This window comes from Nerophis ophidion, linkage group LG13, assembly GCF_033978795.1.
Source record: "Nerophis ophidion isolate RoL-2023_Sa linkage group LG13, RoL_Noph_v1.0, whole genome shotgun sequence".
NCBI classification, from domain to species: domain Eukaryota; kingdom Metazoa; phylum Chordata; class Actinopteri; order Syngnathiformes; family Syngnathidae; genus Nerophis; species Nerophis ophidion.
The window spans coordinates 47,695,630-47,713,876 of NC_084623.1; the positions used below are offsets into that span (position 1 = coordinate 47,695,630).

Consider the following 18,247-nt stretch of genomic DNA (forward strand, 5'->3'; position numbering starts at 1 on the left):
AGCCCACTTGGGAGTAGATTTTTCTCCCTTTGCCCCCCAATCTAAAATGAGTTTGACACCCCTGATTTAGTCGGTATACGTCCTCATCCTTCTACTATCCAGGTGAGATGTTGGATTTATGATCTACAATAAAGTTTGTCGAGCAAGCAAACGAAGAGGCAGCTCATCAGTCGATGAGGTCAACATTGTGATCACGGGGCCGGGATAAATAGTTTGTCTGCGTTAGCGGGTTTTTTTTTTGTGTGTGTGTGTGTTTGTTAAATGCCTCAAAAATGCAATTGAAGTTGGATTTTTAAAAAATGGATGGAGCAATTACAATCGGAGTCTCACAGCCTTTGGTGCTCAGGCCGCGATAACACCAAAAATCACAAATCGCAATTGTAATAGTAGAGGAAACAATTACAATTAGATGCTTTCTCGATTTCAACCCGGTTCCTCCTATCGGGTAAGTATTTTCCACGGCGAGATAATTAGGAAGAGAATTTAGTCGTTTTGGTGACTGGACCACACAGGAAGTGTGATCTTAAGCGCGGTGACTGAATTTAATGAGGCCGGTTTAGCCTCTCTCTCTTTAACACTGAACCCTTCATTAACGATGACAAAAGACTAACTCTGCCCCCGGGTGCCGTACGACTGTGTAATAAGAATCTCCAGCTAAGCTAAGAAGCCAATTAGATACTTTATCTTCAGACTTGAACTCATTTTTCTTACCGCTGCAATGCACGTTTGCATCAGCAGCTACTCGCGTTACAGCGTTTGAGGGAAAAAAACTGACCGAGTTGACAAGACCGAAGGTTAATCGCCCGCCTGCACAACATCGAACAATAATACACACACACAAATACTTCAATGCAAAGGCTCTGTTCCTCGACTCATGCACTCTTCGTAGAGCTTGATGGTGCGTTCTGGCGCCTTACACCGGGAGTCATTTGTCAACATGAGTTTCCTGAAAGGGACAGCTCACTGATAAGCAAGAGCTGGCATTTTACACAATCACCGTCATTCATTATTAATAGCTGTCATTGAGTCATGGCGTACGGGGGGAATACAGAGAAGGGGGTGTCATGAGAAATTGAGACGCTCAAAAAGCAATTATGACATTGTCCCTAGAATCTGTCATAACGGAAAATATACTTCTTTCATAATGTCATTTATTTAGTGGGCTGTACTGTGGTGGCAGTACACAGTACAGTGGCTTCACAATATGTTCTATTAACACGTCTTTGCATTCCAAAAAATATACATACAGTATATAAATATATATACGTATATAGATGTATATATATATATATATATATATATATATATATATATATATATATATATACATATTTATATATATATATATATGTATATATGCTGCGATGAGGTGGTGACTTGTCCAGGGTGTACCCCGCCTACTGCCCGAATGCAGCTGAGATAGGTTGCAGCGACACCCCGCGACCCCAAAAGGGACAAGCAGTAGAAAATGGATGAACGGATGGATATGTATATATGTATGTATATATGCATAACAGACAAACCACAGAAACCTTGACTATATATTTATACATATAAATATGTATAAATATATGTGAATATATATATGTGTGTATATGTATATGTGTATATATGTATATGTTTGTATACATATATACATATATGATACATATATGTATACATATATATATATTTGTATATATACACACACGTATATATATATATATATATATGTATACATATATATATGTATATATACACACACACATATATATATATATATATAGCATATAACATCCTGATGTTTATGTATATAAAGAATATACATATATAAATATATTTATGTATATAGATGTATAGATGTATAACATAAACCACAGAAACCTCGACTATACATATATATATGTGTGTGTGTATATATATATGTCTATGCTTATATACATATATTATATATATATTTATACATATATATGTATATATACACACACACATGTATATATATATGTATATATATATATATATATATATATATATATAAAAAATCCCAATGTTTATTTATATAAAGAATATACATATATAAATATATTTATGTATATAGATGTATATATGTCTGTATATATGTATAACAGATAAACCACAGAAACCTCGACTATATATATATATATATATATACATATATATATATATATATATATACCGTATTTCCTTGAATTGCCGCAGGGCATATAGTATGCGCCTGCCTCTTGAATTACTGCCGGGTCAAATTCGCTTCGCAAAATAATTAGCGCATGCTTAGTACTACCGCCTGGTCAAACTCGTGACGTCACGAGTGACACTTCCTCTGTCATCATTTTCAAAATGGAGGAGGCTGATTTCAATCCCGGTAATTTGAAATCGCATAAAGGGAAGAAAATTAAGAGCGGTTCAGTAGGATTTAAGGTTCAAGCTTACCTCACACCCAAATTTTTACTGCATGCCTTTGGTAAGTGCCGGAGTGAGGATAGGTTTTAAAACAATTAGCGCATGCTTACTTTTACCACATGCTTTTTGTAAGCGCAGGATTGAGAAGAGGTTTTAAATTAATTAGCGCCCTGGCGGCAATTCAAGGAAATACGGTATATATATGTATATATACCGTATATACAGATATTTTTTGCAGCCCTGTAGGTTTTACTCGCAGTCCAACAATGGGCGCCGGTCGTATGGTTAACACACTGATCTATAGATTAAAAAAGTAAGATAGCAATGTTTTTTCTCTGCCTTTAATTTGGCCTTACAGAGAAGTACTCATACACATGAGGTCATGGAGGATTAATGGTAACACATAATTATATAATTTTGCATGTCAGCAATTTTTTTGCCCTCACTAAGAAAACTTTTACTTTGTATTTAGAATGTGTGTCAGGTAGCAAGAAGCTGTTGACAAGCTCTGCCAAATGTGCAAACAGGAGGTGGATACAAGTAATAATTAACTTAAGTGTACAGTTTGTGTACAGTTTAGGTGCCTTTTGTACATCTTAGATATGCTTTGTTTTCTTCCTGATATGAGCCAGTGTTGGGTTCATGAGAAAGGGCACCTGCAAGTGTGCCAATGTGGGCGTGGTTTCTTGGCTTCTAACGTAGACACCTGTGATAAGCGTAACTGGGCGTGGTCTCTGGCTTGTTAGCAGAACGAGAGAACACCTGTGGGCCGTGTGGGTTTGCTTCTTGCTGGAGTGAAACTTTCCTGTGACCGTGTTCTCCACCTGTTCTGACAGTCCTTGGCTATGTCGTATGGATTACTTTGGTGGATTATGTTGCGGAGCTGCTGATTATGTATCCTGGCATCGCGAGAAGTGCAGCACACGAGTAAGTGACTTGTTAGTGTTCTTATGCAACGAGTCAGCTTGACGCGTCATCAGTGTTTTGAATACAAAACTCAAAACAAGTGAAGTTGGCACGTTGTGTAAACGGTAAATAAAAACAGAATACAATGATTTGCAAATCCTTTTCAACTTATATTCAATTGAATAGACTGCAAAGACAAGATATGTATTTTTTTTGCAAATCATTACCTTAGAATTTAATGGCAGCAACACATTGCAAAATAGGTATCACAGGTGCATTTTTACCACTGTGTCACATGGCCTTTCCTTTTAACAACACTCAGTAAACGTTTGGGAACTGAAGAGTTAAAGTACAAATGATTGTCACACACATACTAGATGTGGTGAAATTATTCTCTGCATTTGACCCATCACCCTTGATCACCCCCTGGGAGGTGAGGGGAGCAGTGAGCAGCAGCGGTGCCGCGCCCGGGAATCATTTTTGGTGATTTAACCCCCAATTCCAACCCTTAATGCTGAGTGCCAAGCAGGGAGGTAATGGGTCCCATTTTTATAGTCTTTGGTATGACTCGGCCGGGATTTGAACTCACGGCGGACACTCTAACCACAAGGCCACTGAGTAGGTCAATTTTTGAAGCTATTCAGGTGGAATTATTTCCCATTCTTGCTCGACGTACAGCTTAAGTTGTTTAACAGGGTCTTCATTGTTGTATTTTAGGCTTCATATTGCTTCACACATTATCAGTGGGACTACAGTCAGGCCATTCTAGTACCCGCAATCTTTTACTATAAAGCCACGCTGTTGTAACATGTGGCTTGGCATTGTCTTGCTGAAATAAGCAGGGGCGTCCATGATAACGTTGCTTGGATAGCAACATATGTTGCTCCAAAACCTGTATGTACCTTTCAGCATTAATGGTGCCTTCACAGATGTGTAAGTTACCCATGCCTTGGGCACTGATACACCCCCATACCATCACAGATGCTGGCTTTTAAAGTTTGCGCCTATAACAGTCCGGATGGTTCTTTTCTTCTTTTGTCCGAAGGACAAAACGTCCACAGTTTCCCCCAAAAATTGAAATGTGGACTCGTCACACCACAGAACACCTTTCCACTTTGCATCAGTTAATCTTAGATGAGCTTAGGTTTCTGGGTGTTGTTGATAAATGGCTTTCACTTTGCATAGTAGTTTTAAGTTGCACTTACAGATGTAATGACCAACAGTAGTTACTGACAGTGGTTTTTTGAAGTGTTCCTGAGCCCATGTGGTGATATCCTTTACACACTGATGTCGCTTTTTGATGCAGTACCGCCTGAGGGATTGAAGGTCCGTAATATCATCGCCTACGTGCACTGATTTCTCCAGATTCTCTGAACCTTTTGATGATATTAAGGCCCGTAGATGGTGAAATTTCAAAATTCTTTGCAAATGCTTGTCGAGAAATGTTCGACCATTTGCTCACGCATTTGTTCACAAAGTGGTGGCCCTCGCCCCATCCTTGTTTGTGAATGACTGAGCATTTCATGGAAGCTGCTTTTATACCCAATCATGGCACCCACCTGTTCCCAAATAGCCTGTGCACCCGTGGGATGTTCCAAATAAGCGTTTGGTGAGCATTTCTCAACATTCTCAGTCTTTTTTGCCACCTGTGCCAGCTTTTTTGGAATATGTTGCAGGCATCAAATTCCAAATGAACTAATATTTGCAAAAAAAAAACTCAATTTTAAGTATCTTGTCTTTGCAGTCTATTCAGTTGAATATATGTTGAAAAAGATTTGCAAATCATTGTATTATGTATTTATTTACTATTTTCTCAACATGCCAACTTCATTGCTTTTGGGCTTTGTAGGTTACATAGGTTTAGCATAATTGTTTGAATGAATCAAAATGATAAATGATTGATATAACTGTTGTTGGGCCCTCTCTATTTACATTGAAGTCATAATATTCCATCATATTTGCGATGGAATTTAAAGGTTATTTTCTTTTCAAAAGGCGGGTAATGGACTGCTTTCTCTGTGATGTCAAACCGTGTCCACTTAATCACTTCCAGGGTGGATCTTTTACTTCCACTCGCCGTGTTTGCCAATGAAATAATATGTAAACAAGTCAATAATGAAAGGAGAGGTGAGGTTAATGTCTTATTATTATTATGGATTTGTGTAATGACTTTGACTAAATGTGAAGCTCGTGATCAATAGATAATAGTCTGTAGTGCTCCGACCATTAAAAGCTTGAATATCTTGTGATCACGTTGGCGTTACGCTTGCCAACTCCCTGAAAAAGAATATAAATTAATTTGTTGCTGTATTGCTACAGAAGGTTTTTGTACATGACATCACAAAAATCTAGAGATTTAAACTACCTCATTAATCCATTTTTAAATGTGGTCAACCTACCCAAGTTGCCACTGTATATCAATGCACAGGGGCGTAGCACCGAATTATGGGCCCCCTTACACAAGACCCCTAAATGGGGCCCCCCATTTCACCCTAAGCCCCATACACACGCATTTGGTATGATTATAAAAATAACTAATTGCATGGGTTTGGTTGAAACCTGCCTTTTAATACACTTAAAGGCCTACTGAAATGAGATTTTCTTATTAAAACGGGGATAGCAGGTCCATTCTATGTGTCATACTTGATCATTTCGCAATATTGCCATATTTTTGCTGAAAGGATGTAGGAGAGAACATCGACGATAAAGTTCGCAACTTTTGGTCGCTAATAAAAAAAGCCTTGCCTTCACCGGAAGTACTAGACTATGTTCGCGTGACGTCACGGGTTGTGGAGCTCCACACATCCTCACATTGTTTACAATCATGGCCACCAGCAGCGAGAGCGATTCGGACCGAGAAAGCGACGATTTCCCCATTAATTTGAGCGAGGATGAAAGATTTGTGGATGAGGAAAGTGAGAGTGAAGGACTAGAGAAAAAAAAAATAGACCACAGAGCGATTCAGATGTTAGACACATTTACTAGGATAATTCTTGAAAATCCCATCCATCCATCAATCGTCTTCCGCTTATCCGAGGTCGAGTCGCGGGGGCAGCAGCCTAAGCAGAGAAGCCCAGACTTCCCTCTCCCCAGCCACTTCGCCCAGCTCTTCCCGGGGGATCCCGAGGCGTTCCCAGGCCAGCCGGGAGACATAGTCTTCCCAACGTGTCCTGGGTCTTCCCCGTGGCCTCGTACCTGTTGGACGTGCCCTAAACACCTCCCTAGGGAGGCATTCGGGTGGCATCCTGACCAGATGCCCGAACCACCTCATCTGGCTCCTCTCGATGTGGAGGAGCAGCGGCTTTACTTTGAGTTCCTCCCGGATGGCAGAGCTTCTCACGCTATCTCTAAGGAAGAGCCCCGCCACCCGGTGGAAAAAACTCATTTCGGCCACTTGTACCCGTGATTTTATACTTTCGGTCATAACCCAAAGCTCATGTCTGTAGGTGAGGATGGGAACGTAGATCGACCGGTAAATTGAGAGCTTTGCCTTCCGGCTCAGCTCCCTCTTCACCACAACGGATCGATACAAGGTCCGCATTACTGAAGACGCTGCACAGATCCGCCTGTCGATCTCACGATCCACTCTTCCCCCACTCGTGAACAAGACTCCTAGGTACTTGAACTCCTCCACTTAGGGCAGGGTCTCCTCCCCAACCCGGAGATGGCACTCCACCCTTTTCCGGGCGAGAACCGTGGACTAGGACTTGGAGGTGCTGATTCTCATTCCGGTCGCTTCACACTCGGCTGCGAACCGATCCAGTGAGAGCTGAAGATCCCGGCCAGATGAAGCCATCAGGAACACATCATCTGCAAAAAGCAGAGACCTAATCCAGCGGTCACCAAACCGGAACCCCTCAACGCCTTGACTGCGCCTAGAAATTCTGTCCATAAAAGTTATGAACAGAATTGGCGACAAAGGGCAGCCTTGGCGGAGTCCAACCCTCACTGGAAACGTGTCCGACTTACTGCATTACTGCCTAAATCCCTTATCTGCTTATTGTGTTACTAGTGTTTTAGTGAGATTGTATGGTCGTACTTGTACAACCTGAAAGTCGGAGGGGTGTGGTGACCGCCAGTGTCTCCGAGGGAAGCCACGTTTCTCGACGAGGCAAAGGCAGCCAATGCTTCCTCCACATTGGAAGAATCCGACAGTCGGGGGCGGCCGGTGGGAGGAGGCATGAGAGTCCACAGCTGCCTCTTTGACAGGTGCAAGAGGAACGACGCAAGCTCTCCGCTCATGTCTACGGTAAGAGCTGACTTATTACCACTTTTTTCTCACCAAAATCTGCCGGTTGACATGTGGTAGGGAACCAAGTTCGCTTGACCGCTGTGTTCCATAGTAAACCTTCACCGACATTTTTCGGGAATGTAAACAAGGAAATACCGACTGTTTGTGTTGCTAAAGGCGGCCGCAATACACCGCTTCCCACCTACATCTTTCTTCTTTGACGTCTCCATTATTAATTGAACAAATTGCAAAAGATTCAGCAACACAGACGTCCATAATACTGTGGAATTATGCAATGAAAAGAGACGAATTATAGATGTGAACGGTGCTGGACCAAAATGTGCTCTACAATGCGTGACGTCACGCACACGCGTCATCATACCGCAACGTTTTAGCACAGGGGTGTCAAACTCAAATACAGAGTGGGCCAAAATTTTAAACGGAACAAAGCCGCGGGCCAAGGTTGAACAAATTAACCTTTTAATAGGGAACCAAACAAGTTTTGCATTGAATATTGAACAAGCAAGGCTTATATAACTTTAGTGACATGAAAAATCCAGTTTCAAATAATAATAATAATAATTAAAAAAATATCAATGGCATATCAAATAAAATTTTAATACAAATTTTATACCTTTTTTTCTATTTGCAATCTTCTGAGGTAAATATCAAATATTTTTCCACAGGCTAATAATATATTTGAAAATAAAATAACAATAATGAATGAACCAAACATTCGAGCCTTGAAGTAGCAAGAGAAAATGCATGAATAAAACGTTAATTATTGGTCAGTTTGCTGGAAGTTTCCCGGAAGAGTTGGTGCTGCAAGGGTTTCTGGGTATTTGTTCTGTTGTGTTACGGTGGCTTCACGGTGGCAGAGGGGTTAGTGCGTCTGCCTCACAATACGAAGGTCCTGCAGTCCTGGGTTCAAATCCAGGCTCGGGATCTTTCTGTGTGGAGTTTGCATGTTCTCCCCGTGAATGCGTGGGTTCCCTCCGGGTACTCCGGCTTCCTCCCACTTCCAAAGACATGCACCTGGGGATAGGTTGATTGGCAACACTAAATTGGCCCTAGTGTGTGAATGTGAGTGTGAATGTTGTCTGTCTATCTGTGTTGGCCCTGCGATGAGGTGGCGACTTGTCCAGGGTGTACCCTGCCTTCCGCCCGATTGTAGCTGAGATAGGCGCCAGCGCCCCCCGCGACCCCGAAAGGGAATAAGCGGTAGAAAATGGATGGATGGATGGATGTGTTACGGTGCAGATGTTCACCCGAAATGCGTTTGTCATTCTTGTTTGGTGTGGGTTCACAGTGTGGCGCATATTTGTAACAGTGCTATAGTTGTTTATACGGCCACCCTCAGTGTGGCCTGTAAGGCTGTTGACCAAGTATGCATTGCATTCACTTGTGTGTGTGTGTGTGTGTGTGTGTGTGTGTGTGTGTGTAAAAGCCACACATATTATGTGACACGCTGTTAGTGTGGAGGAAAAGCGGACGTGACGACAGGTTGTAGAGAACGCTAAAGGCAGTGCCTTAAATGCACGTCCCCAATATAGTTGTCCAGGTGAAAATCGGTAGAAATTCGGGAGAACGGTTGCCCCTGGAGATTTTCGGGAGGGGCACTGAACTTCGGGAGTCTACTGGGAAAATTAGGAGGGTTGGCAAGTATGAGTATTAGCGGAGAATGCGGTGTTACAGCGGCACCGACGCTGTATAATACCGGCGAGCCAGCTCTAATGTTAAATTGATATTGCCTCAAGGGCCAAATTAAATTACACGGCGGGCCAGATTTGGCCCGCGGCCCAGAGTTTGACACCCATGGTTTAGCATGATACTTCCGCGCGAATTTAAAATTTAGTCAACTAAACCGGCCGTATTGGCATGTGTTGCGATGTTAATATTTCATCATTGATATATAAACTATCAGACTGCGTGGTGGGTTAGTTTCAGTAGGCCTTTAATTAGGTTACTTTTTAAATATTGGATTAAAAAATCTACAACTCTTTAATGAACCTTTTAATGAAAAAAATGTAATCAAAATAACCCTTCACTATTCACTTAAATGTTCATAAATATGTCCTGTATTCAAAACTAGTAACAGCTCTTTTTTACTTTATTCCATGTATTATACATTTAAGGGTCTGTGAACACACCACAGTTATTTTAACATATAGAGGTATAACATGTACATCATTTTCCAGTTTCCCCGATAGTGCCACAGGGAGATTTATCATATTTCTACCTCTTCTATCACTTCATCCTTGTTCTAAAATGCTGGTGCCGCGTGTGTGAATGCACTTTTTGGAAATTGTGAACATCGTTCACAATCATTATGAAAGACATGACGACGAAGGTATTTTTATTTTTAATACTTTCTAAATCTGACCTGGGCAAATGTGTCCCGTGATAAACCGTCCAACCGGAACTCTCTAATAACTAAAGTTCCGTGGGTGAACAATGTACACTCGCTACACCGGTATGTTTTAGCTCTTCCATAGCGAGTTTACTGACAGATATAAGTAAGAACTTTACACTACTTTATATTAGAAATGATAACAGCGGAGGATGAATGTCCCATAACAAGAAGTTTATCGACTACAGAATCGGTACGGACTACAGTGGCGGACGTATGCAAATTTTTCGGACTTATACAGATCAGTAGGTACCAGAAGGTAAAAAAAAAGTTGCTTTTGCATAATATTGCGAAATAAAAACGCCTGATAATGTCTTACCTTAAACACACACCATAATATATTTGATGTGCCTCAATTTACGAGTATTAGATAGATCAATAAATATGGAGTGTGTATAAGGTAAGGCATTATCTGGCGTTTTTATTTTGCAATATGACGCAAAAGCAACTTTTCTTACCTTCTGGTACCTACTGATCTGTATTTGGGATCTGCATAAGTCCTAAAAATGTGCATAAGTCCGCCACTGTCCGATTCTGTAGTCGATAAGCTTCTTCTTTTTCCTCTATCTTCTTGTTATGGGACATTCATCCACCGCTGTTGCCATTTCTAATATAAAGTAGTGGAAAGGTCCTATCTATCTATCTATCTTACTCGTCTATTGGAACACATCAAACAGGGCAGCCTACACTCATCTCTTATGTTTGACTGCCATCTACTGGTCACACTCCTTATTACACCACGTACCAAATAAAATTGCTTTGGAGCGGGTAAGCTCAACCAAACTTAATCCTCACATTAGGCGCACTGACGAGTTTTGAGATTTAAAAAATATTTTAAGTGCGCCTTATAGTCCGGAAAATACACTATATTGACATTTCCCTGCCTTTAACGGTGGAAGAGGGGTTAGTGCGTCTGCCTCACAATACGAAGGTACTGAGTAGTCTGGGGTTCAATCCCGGGCTGGGGATCTTTCTGTGTGGAGTTTGCATGTCCTCCCCGTGACTGCCTGGGTTCCCTCCGGGTAATCCGGCTTCCTCCCACTTCCAAAGACATGCACCTGGGGATAGGTTGATTGGCAACACTAAATTGGCCCTAGTGTGTGAATTTGAGTGTGAATGTTTTCTGTCTATTTGTGTTGGCCCTGCGATGAGGTGGCGACTTGTCCAGGGTGTACCCCGCATTCCGCCCGATTGTAGCTGGAATAGGCACCAGCGACCCCAAAGGGAATAAGCGGTAGACAATGTGTGTGTGTGTGTGTATATATATATATATGTGTATATATATATATATATATATATATATATATATATATATATATAAACCCACAACACTGGTGGTTTTTAGCGCTTCCATAGCGAGTTTACTGACAGATTTAAGTAAGAACTTTACACTACTTTATATTACAAAATGGCAACAGCAGAGGATGAATGTCCCATAACAAGAAACTAGAGAAAAAGAAGAAGCTTATCGACAACAGTGGCGGAGTTACGCAAATTCTTCGGACTTATGCAGTTCTCAAATACAGATCAGTATGTTCCAGAAGGTAAGAAAAGTTGCATTTGCATAGTATAGCGAAACAAAAACGGCAGATAATGTCTTACCTTAAACACACACCATAATAAATTTGATGTGCCTCAATATAAGAGTATTAGATAGATGAATAATTATGGAGTGTGTATAAGGTAAGGCATTATCTGGCGTTTTTATTTTGCAATATGATGCAAAAGCAACTTTTCTTACCTTCTGGTACCTACTGATCTGTATTTGGGATCTGCATAAGTCCTAAAAATGTGCATCGGTCCGCCGCTGTAGTCTGTGCCGATTCTGTAATCGATAAGCTTCTTCTTTTTCTTCAATCTTCTTGTTATGGGACATTCATCCACCGCTGTTGCCATTTCTAATATAAAGTAGTGTACAGTTCTACTTATAGTAAATTCGTTCTGGAAGCGATAAGCACATCAATATGTGCTTAAATATACGAGTATTAGATCAATAAAGTACTATCTATCTATCTATTTATCTATCTTACTCATCTATTGAAGCAGATCAAGCAGTGCAGCCTACACTCATCTCTTATGTTTGACTGCCATCTACTGGTCACACTTATTATTACACAATGTAACAAATGAAATTGCTTTGAGGTGGGTAAGCTCAACCAAACATATTCTTTACATTAGGCACAGGTCTTAAGGCGCACTGTTGAGTTTTGAGATAAAAAAAAACATTTTAAGTGTGCCTTATAGTCCGAAATATACAGTATATTGAAATTTCTCTGCACATTTTTTTTTTAATATTAACGTTTATGATGTCTTTTTTTTTTTTTTTTAGAACTTGGTCAATGGTTGACTTGCGTATATAAATGACCGGAGGGGGGAAAAAATCCTCAATGTATAAAAGCCTTTTTGTACAATTTTACAATTGAGTGACTTTGTGAACATTTGGTGTTGTTGGTGGAACCATGTTGGACACGAACGTTTCAGCTTGAAGCTTTTATTCTGTGTGTTTAGAGTATATTTATGTCAACACGTGTGTGTGTGTTTGTGTGTGCACACACATAGGCGCGCGCTCTTATCTGCAGTGTCACACGGCTACTGAACCAACAAACTCGCCGACGCCTAATCATTTCCAACACCACCCCGCTGTTGACTCTGACAAGCTGATACAAACGCACGTTTACTTTCTTTTCTGCTGTATTAATTGATTGTAGGGAGAAGCATGATTAAAGTCGTCGGACATGTTTGGCGTACATGTTTACCGCTGCCGTGTAGCTCTCCGCGGGTGTTCCCAGCACGCCGCCCGGAATGAAAAGTGAAATAATCATGCGTTTGATTAAAGGCGGGCCGCACTGAAGGACAATCAGACCGCTGTTTATCTTGATGAACTACCAGCAGGTGGTGCAGAGCCTGAGACGCTAACAGATGTGTCATTAGCAACAATGGATCACCGGGACTCAACCGCTTCGGTCGTTAAATAGCATATGTAATGAAATAGTTCAAAGTGATTACGTTGCCGCGACAAGAATAATAATGGCGGTATTAAACTTGTGTCCGGTTTTAAAAGCAAGCTGTAGGCAGCCATCGATCTTATCACTGATTTTATGTGCACTGCTAAAGTAATATAGATGATAATAAACCCACAGCCATCAGACTGTATAATGCATATGTTCCTTCTTGACTGCACTTAAGTGTAGAATATATGTAGAATATATTTTTGTTATTCATATACAGAGGTGGGTAGAGTCGCCAGAAATTGTACTCAAGAGTACTGTTACTTTAGAGATTTATTACTCAAGTAAAAGTAAGGATTAGTCACCCAAATATTTACTTGAGTAAAAGTTAATTATATTTATATAGCGCTTTTTCTCTAGTGACTCAAAGCGCTTTACATAGTGAAACCCAATATCTAAGTTACATTCAAACCAGTGTGGGTGGCACTGGGAGCAGGTGGGTAAAGTGTCTTGCCCAAGGACACAACGGCAGTGACTAGGATGGCGGAAGCGGGAATCGAACCTGCAACCCTCAAGTTGCTGGCACGGCCACTCTACCAACCGAGCTAAACCGTAAAAGTAAAACGTATGTTGTGAAAAAACTACTTAAGTACTGAGTAACTGATGTTCGTTTAATGATGACGGCAACAAGTAATGCACAAAAACATAAAAATAGCAATGAACAAATTCAGAGCCAGGAATATCTCTTAAGCAACTAAAACAATATTATATATTAAATAATATATATTTGGTTTTACACTGTATTGGAAAAAAAAATTGAAAATGAATTTTATCTTTGCAACCTCATTATACTATTGGCTAAGTTTTATATTCATAAATGTGAGTCGACTCCGCCAAGGCTGTCCTTTGTCACCGATTCTGTTCATAACTTTTATGGACAGAATTTCTAGGCGCAGTCAAGGGATCCGGTTTGGTGGCCGCGGGATTAGGTCTCTGCTTTTTGCAGATGGTGTGGTCCTGATGGCTTCATCTGCCCGGGATCTTCAGCTCTCACTGGATCGGTTCGCACCCGAGTGTGAAGCGACCGGAATGAGAATCAGCACCTCCAAGTCCGAGTCCATGGTTCTCGCCCGGAAAAGGGAGGAGACCCTGCCCCAAGTGGAGGAGTTCAAATACCTAGGAGTCTTGTCCACGAGCGGGGGAAGAGTGGGTCGTGAGATCGACAGGCGGATCGGTGCGGCGTCTTCAGTAATGCGGACGTTGTACTGATCCGTTGTGGTGAAGAAGGAGCTGAGCCGGAAGGCAAAGCTCTCAATTTACCGGTCGATCTACGTTCCCATCCTCACCTATGGTCATGAGCTTTGGGTCATGACCGAAAGGATAAGATCACGGGTACAAGCGGCCGAAATGAGTTTCCTCCGCCGTGTGGCGGGGCTCTCCCTTAGAGAGAGGGTGAGAAGCTCTGCCATCTGGGAGGAACTCAAAGTAGAGCCGCTGCTCCTCCACATCGAGAAGAGGCAGATGAGGTGGTTCGGGCATCTGGTCAGGATGCCACCCGAACGCCTCCCTAGGGAGGTGTTTAGGGCGCGTCCAACCGGTAGGAGGCCACGGGGAAGACCCAGGACACGTTGGGAAGACCATGTCTCCCGGCTGGCTTGGGAACGCCTCGGGATCCCTGCGGCAAGAGCTGAAGGAAGTGGCTGGGGAGAGGGATGTCTGGGCTTCCCTGCTTAGGCTGCTGCCCCCGTGACCTGACCTCGGATAAGCGGAAGAAGATGGATGGATTCTTGCTATGGGACATTCATCCTCCGCTGTTGCCATTTGTAATATAAAGTAGTGTAAAGTTCTTACTTGTATCTTTCAGTAAACTCGCCATGAAAGTGCTAAAACAAACCGGTGTAGTGAGTTGACATTATTCACCCGAGGAGCTTTAGTTAATAGAGAGTTCCGGGTGGACGTTTTTTCACGGGACACATTTCCGGCCTAGTTATTGCACAAGTGAGTCACGGATGAGAAGATGCTGCTAGGTTATTGATTGAAGTAAAGTCTGAATGTCATTCAAACAGTTGGCTCCATGTTTTGACACTTCTTCCACTCCCGTCCTTGCACGCTACACCGCTAAAACAAAGATGATGGGGAGAAGACGCTGCTGAAGTTGAGGCACGTAAATAAGACCGCCCACAAAACGGCGCATCCCAAAAGTGGCTTGAATATGATCTGTAAAACACAATATATACAATATTTTGACCAAAAACCACCATTACATGTTATTTAGACAACAAGGAAGTGTTTTACATTTAGAATTTTTTATTTATTTTTATAATATGACACCTTTAATGCGTCCTATAATCCTGTGGGCCTTTTGTATGAAAATAGACCTGAATAGACCCGCTCTTCTGCAGTGCGATTTATAATCTGGTGCGCCCTATGGTCCGGAAAATACAGTAAATTAATTTTATTTCCCCCCACCATGCGTTTTGGGTGAATTATTATTGTTTATTAAGCCCCTACTCGTCTTTCTAGGACAGTGGTTCTCAACCTTTTTTCAGTGATGTACCCTCTAATCAGAGCAAAGTGTCATGTTTTGTGGTCACGTTCTGTTTGGTTTTGTACTCGTTGTGCACTGTTTGTTTTGTCACCATGACAACTCATTAGTTTCACCTGTTATTTGTTCACGACTCACGCACCTGTCAATCACTGCACTACTAATTAAGCCTGTAGTTGCCAGGCAGTCAGCCTGGCGACATCACCCTCTACACACTCCTGACACTTCTGATTGCTCACTTCTTGCCATAGTTTCATGCTTTTCATGTCACAGAAAGTGTAGTTTTGTTTCATGTCCTTAGTCTGTTTATGTGTTAGTTCAGTTCCTGCATTCAGTTTGTTCCCCTCATTGTCCGCGCCCTTTGTTTTTGTAGTACTTTTGAGTGTTAAAATTAAAATTTGTCATTACCTTCATGTCGTGTCCGGTCCAGTCGCCTTGCACCACGGGAAAAGAAACCTCGCCAAAGTCCCTGTCATGACACAAAGCATATTTGGTTGAAAAAAAGAGATCAAGAAGTAAAATACAGCACTATGTCATCAGTTTCTTATGTATTAAATTGTATAACAGTCAAAATATTGCTAATTTGTAGTGGTCTTTCTTGAACTATTTGGAAAACAATATATATAAAAATAACTAAAAACTTGTTGAAAAATAAACAAGTGATTCAATTATGAATAAAGATTTCTACACATAGAAGTAATCATCCACTTAAAGTGCCCTCTTTGGGGATTGTAATAGAGATCCATCGGGATTCATGAACTTAATTCTAAACATTTCTTCACAAAAAAAGAAATCTTTAACATCAATATTCATGGAACATGCCTACAAAAAATCTAGCTGTCAACACTGAATATTGCATTGTTGCATTTCTTTTCTCAGCCTTCCCGGTAAGGTTTATTCAGGTGTACTGGAGAGGAGGCTACGCCGGATAGTCGAACCTCGGATTCAGGAGGAACAGTGTGGTTTTCGTCCTGGTCGTGGAACTGTGGACCAGCTCTATACTCTCGGCAGGGTTCTTGAGGGTGCATGGGAGTTTGCCCAACCAGTCTACATGTGCTTTGTGGACTTGGAGAAGGCATTCGACCGTGTCCCTCGGGAAGTCCTGTAGGGAGTGCTCAGAGAGTATGGGGTATCGGACTGTCTTATTGTGGCGGTCCGCTCCCTGTACGATCAGTGCCAGAGCTTGGTCCGCATTGCCGGCAGTAAGTTGAACGCATTTCCAGTGAGGGTTGGACTCCGCCAAGGCTGCCCTTTGTCACCGATTCTGTTCATAACTTTTATGGAAAGAATTTCTAGACGCAGTCAAGGCGTTGAGGGGTTCCGGTTTGGTGACCGCGGGATTAGGTCTCTGCTTTTTGCAGATGATGCGGTCCTGATGGCTTCATCTGGCCGGGATCTTCAGCTCTCACTGGATCGGTTCGCAGCCAAGTGTGAAGCGACCGGAATGAGAATCAGCACCTCCAAGTCCGAGTCCATGGTTCTCGCCCGGAAAAGGGTGGAATGCCATCTCTGGGTTGGGGAGGAGACCCTGCCCCAAGTTTAGGAGTTCAAGTACCTAGGAGTCTTGTTCACGAGTGGGGGAAGAGTGGATCGTGAGATCGACAGGGAGATCGGTTCGGCGTCTTCAGTAATGCGGACGTTGTATCGATCCGTTGTGGTGAAGAAGGAGCTGAGCCGGGAAGCAAAGCTCTCAATTTACCGGTCGATCTACGTTCCCATCCTCACCTATGGTCATAAGCTTTGGGTCATGACCGAAAGGATAAGATCACGAGTACAAGCGGCCGAAATGAGTTTCTGTTGCCGTGTGGCGGGGCTCTCCCTTAGAGAGAGGGTGAGAAGCTCTGTCAACTGGAAGGAGCTCAAAGTAAAGCCGCTGCTCCTCCACATCGAGAGGAGCCAGATGAGGTGGTTCGGGCATCTGGTCAGGATGCCACCCGAACGCCTCCCTAGGGAGGTGTTTAGGGCACGTCCAACCGGTAGGAGGCCACGGGGAAGACCCAGGACACGTTGGGAAGACTATGTCTCCCGGCTGGCCTGGGAACGCCTCGGGATCCCCCGGGAAGAACTAGACGAAGTGGCTGGGGAGAGGGAAGTCTGGGCTTCCCTGCTTAGGCTGTTGCCCCCGCGACCCGACCTCGGATAAGCGGAAGAAGATGGATGGATGGATTTTTGAATTGTTGCTTTTTTTAGAATATTTAAAAAAATCTCACGTACTCCTTGGCATACCTTCAAGTACCCCCATTTGAGAACCACTGGTCTAGGACATCTGTAGCTCCTGTAACCTTCAATTAACGCCCGTGATGTATTTACTCTTTACTTCCATGCATTGAAGGGTGCTTTGTTGTGCTCATGCTGCAGCAGTTTGTGGTCTGTTTGTTCGTCTACTTTCACCTGTCAGCACATAAGCCAGTGCGTTATCATGTCTGAGCTGGATGGTTGCAGATGAGCTTGGGCGCGCGTCACTCTTTTGCATAAATGCGAGGGACTGTCTGCTAAATAAATAAAGAGAGTGACGATTTAAGTGGGGGCGAAAATGAAGGAACAGCCGAGCATCGAGTAGAGGATGTGTGGATAAGCAGCAGGAATGGTGGTGAACCTGGTATCAACCTATCCTTTATTTCCACCTGCCTCCTAAGTCTGCTTCTAGACTTTCTTACAATTGAGATATAAGTGGTTGTAAGGAGGTTATTATCTACTGTATATTTTTTTTGTTTTTGTAATGACACTTAGAAATGATCTCAACAGCGGCCATTCGTCATTCTTTCCCTTACAGTGCTGGAAAAAAGTGGGGTTGGGCCGCTGAACAA

At 42.3% G+C, this 18,247-nt stretch overlaps 1 protein-coding gene across 2 annotated transcripts in view; it reads left to right on the forward strand.

The window, feature by feature from the left end:
• The window catches only part of LOC133564667 (cGMP-dependent 3',5'-cyclic phosphodiesterase), a 495,045-nt gene that overhangs the window by 97,928 nt on the left and 378,870 nt on the right, over nt 1–18,247 (forward strand). Inside the window, exon 1 of one of the 2 annotated variants that reach the window (XM_061919134.1) lies at nt 3,156–3,327. The exons of the other annotated variant lie outside the window; for it this stretch is intronic. Coding sequence (XP_061775118.1) covers nt 3,293–3,327 — 35 coding nt within the window. The 5' untranslated portion in view covers nt 3,156–3,292. Of the gene's footprint in view, nt 1–3,155; nt 3,328–18,247 lie in introns of those variants that run through there. 2 annotated transcript variants of the gene reach the window in all.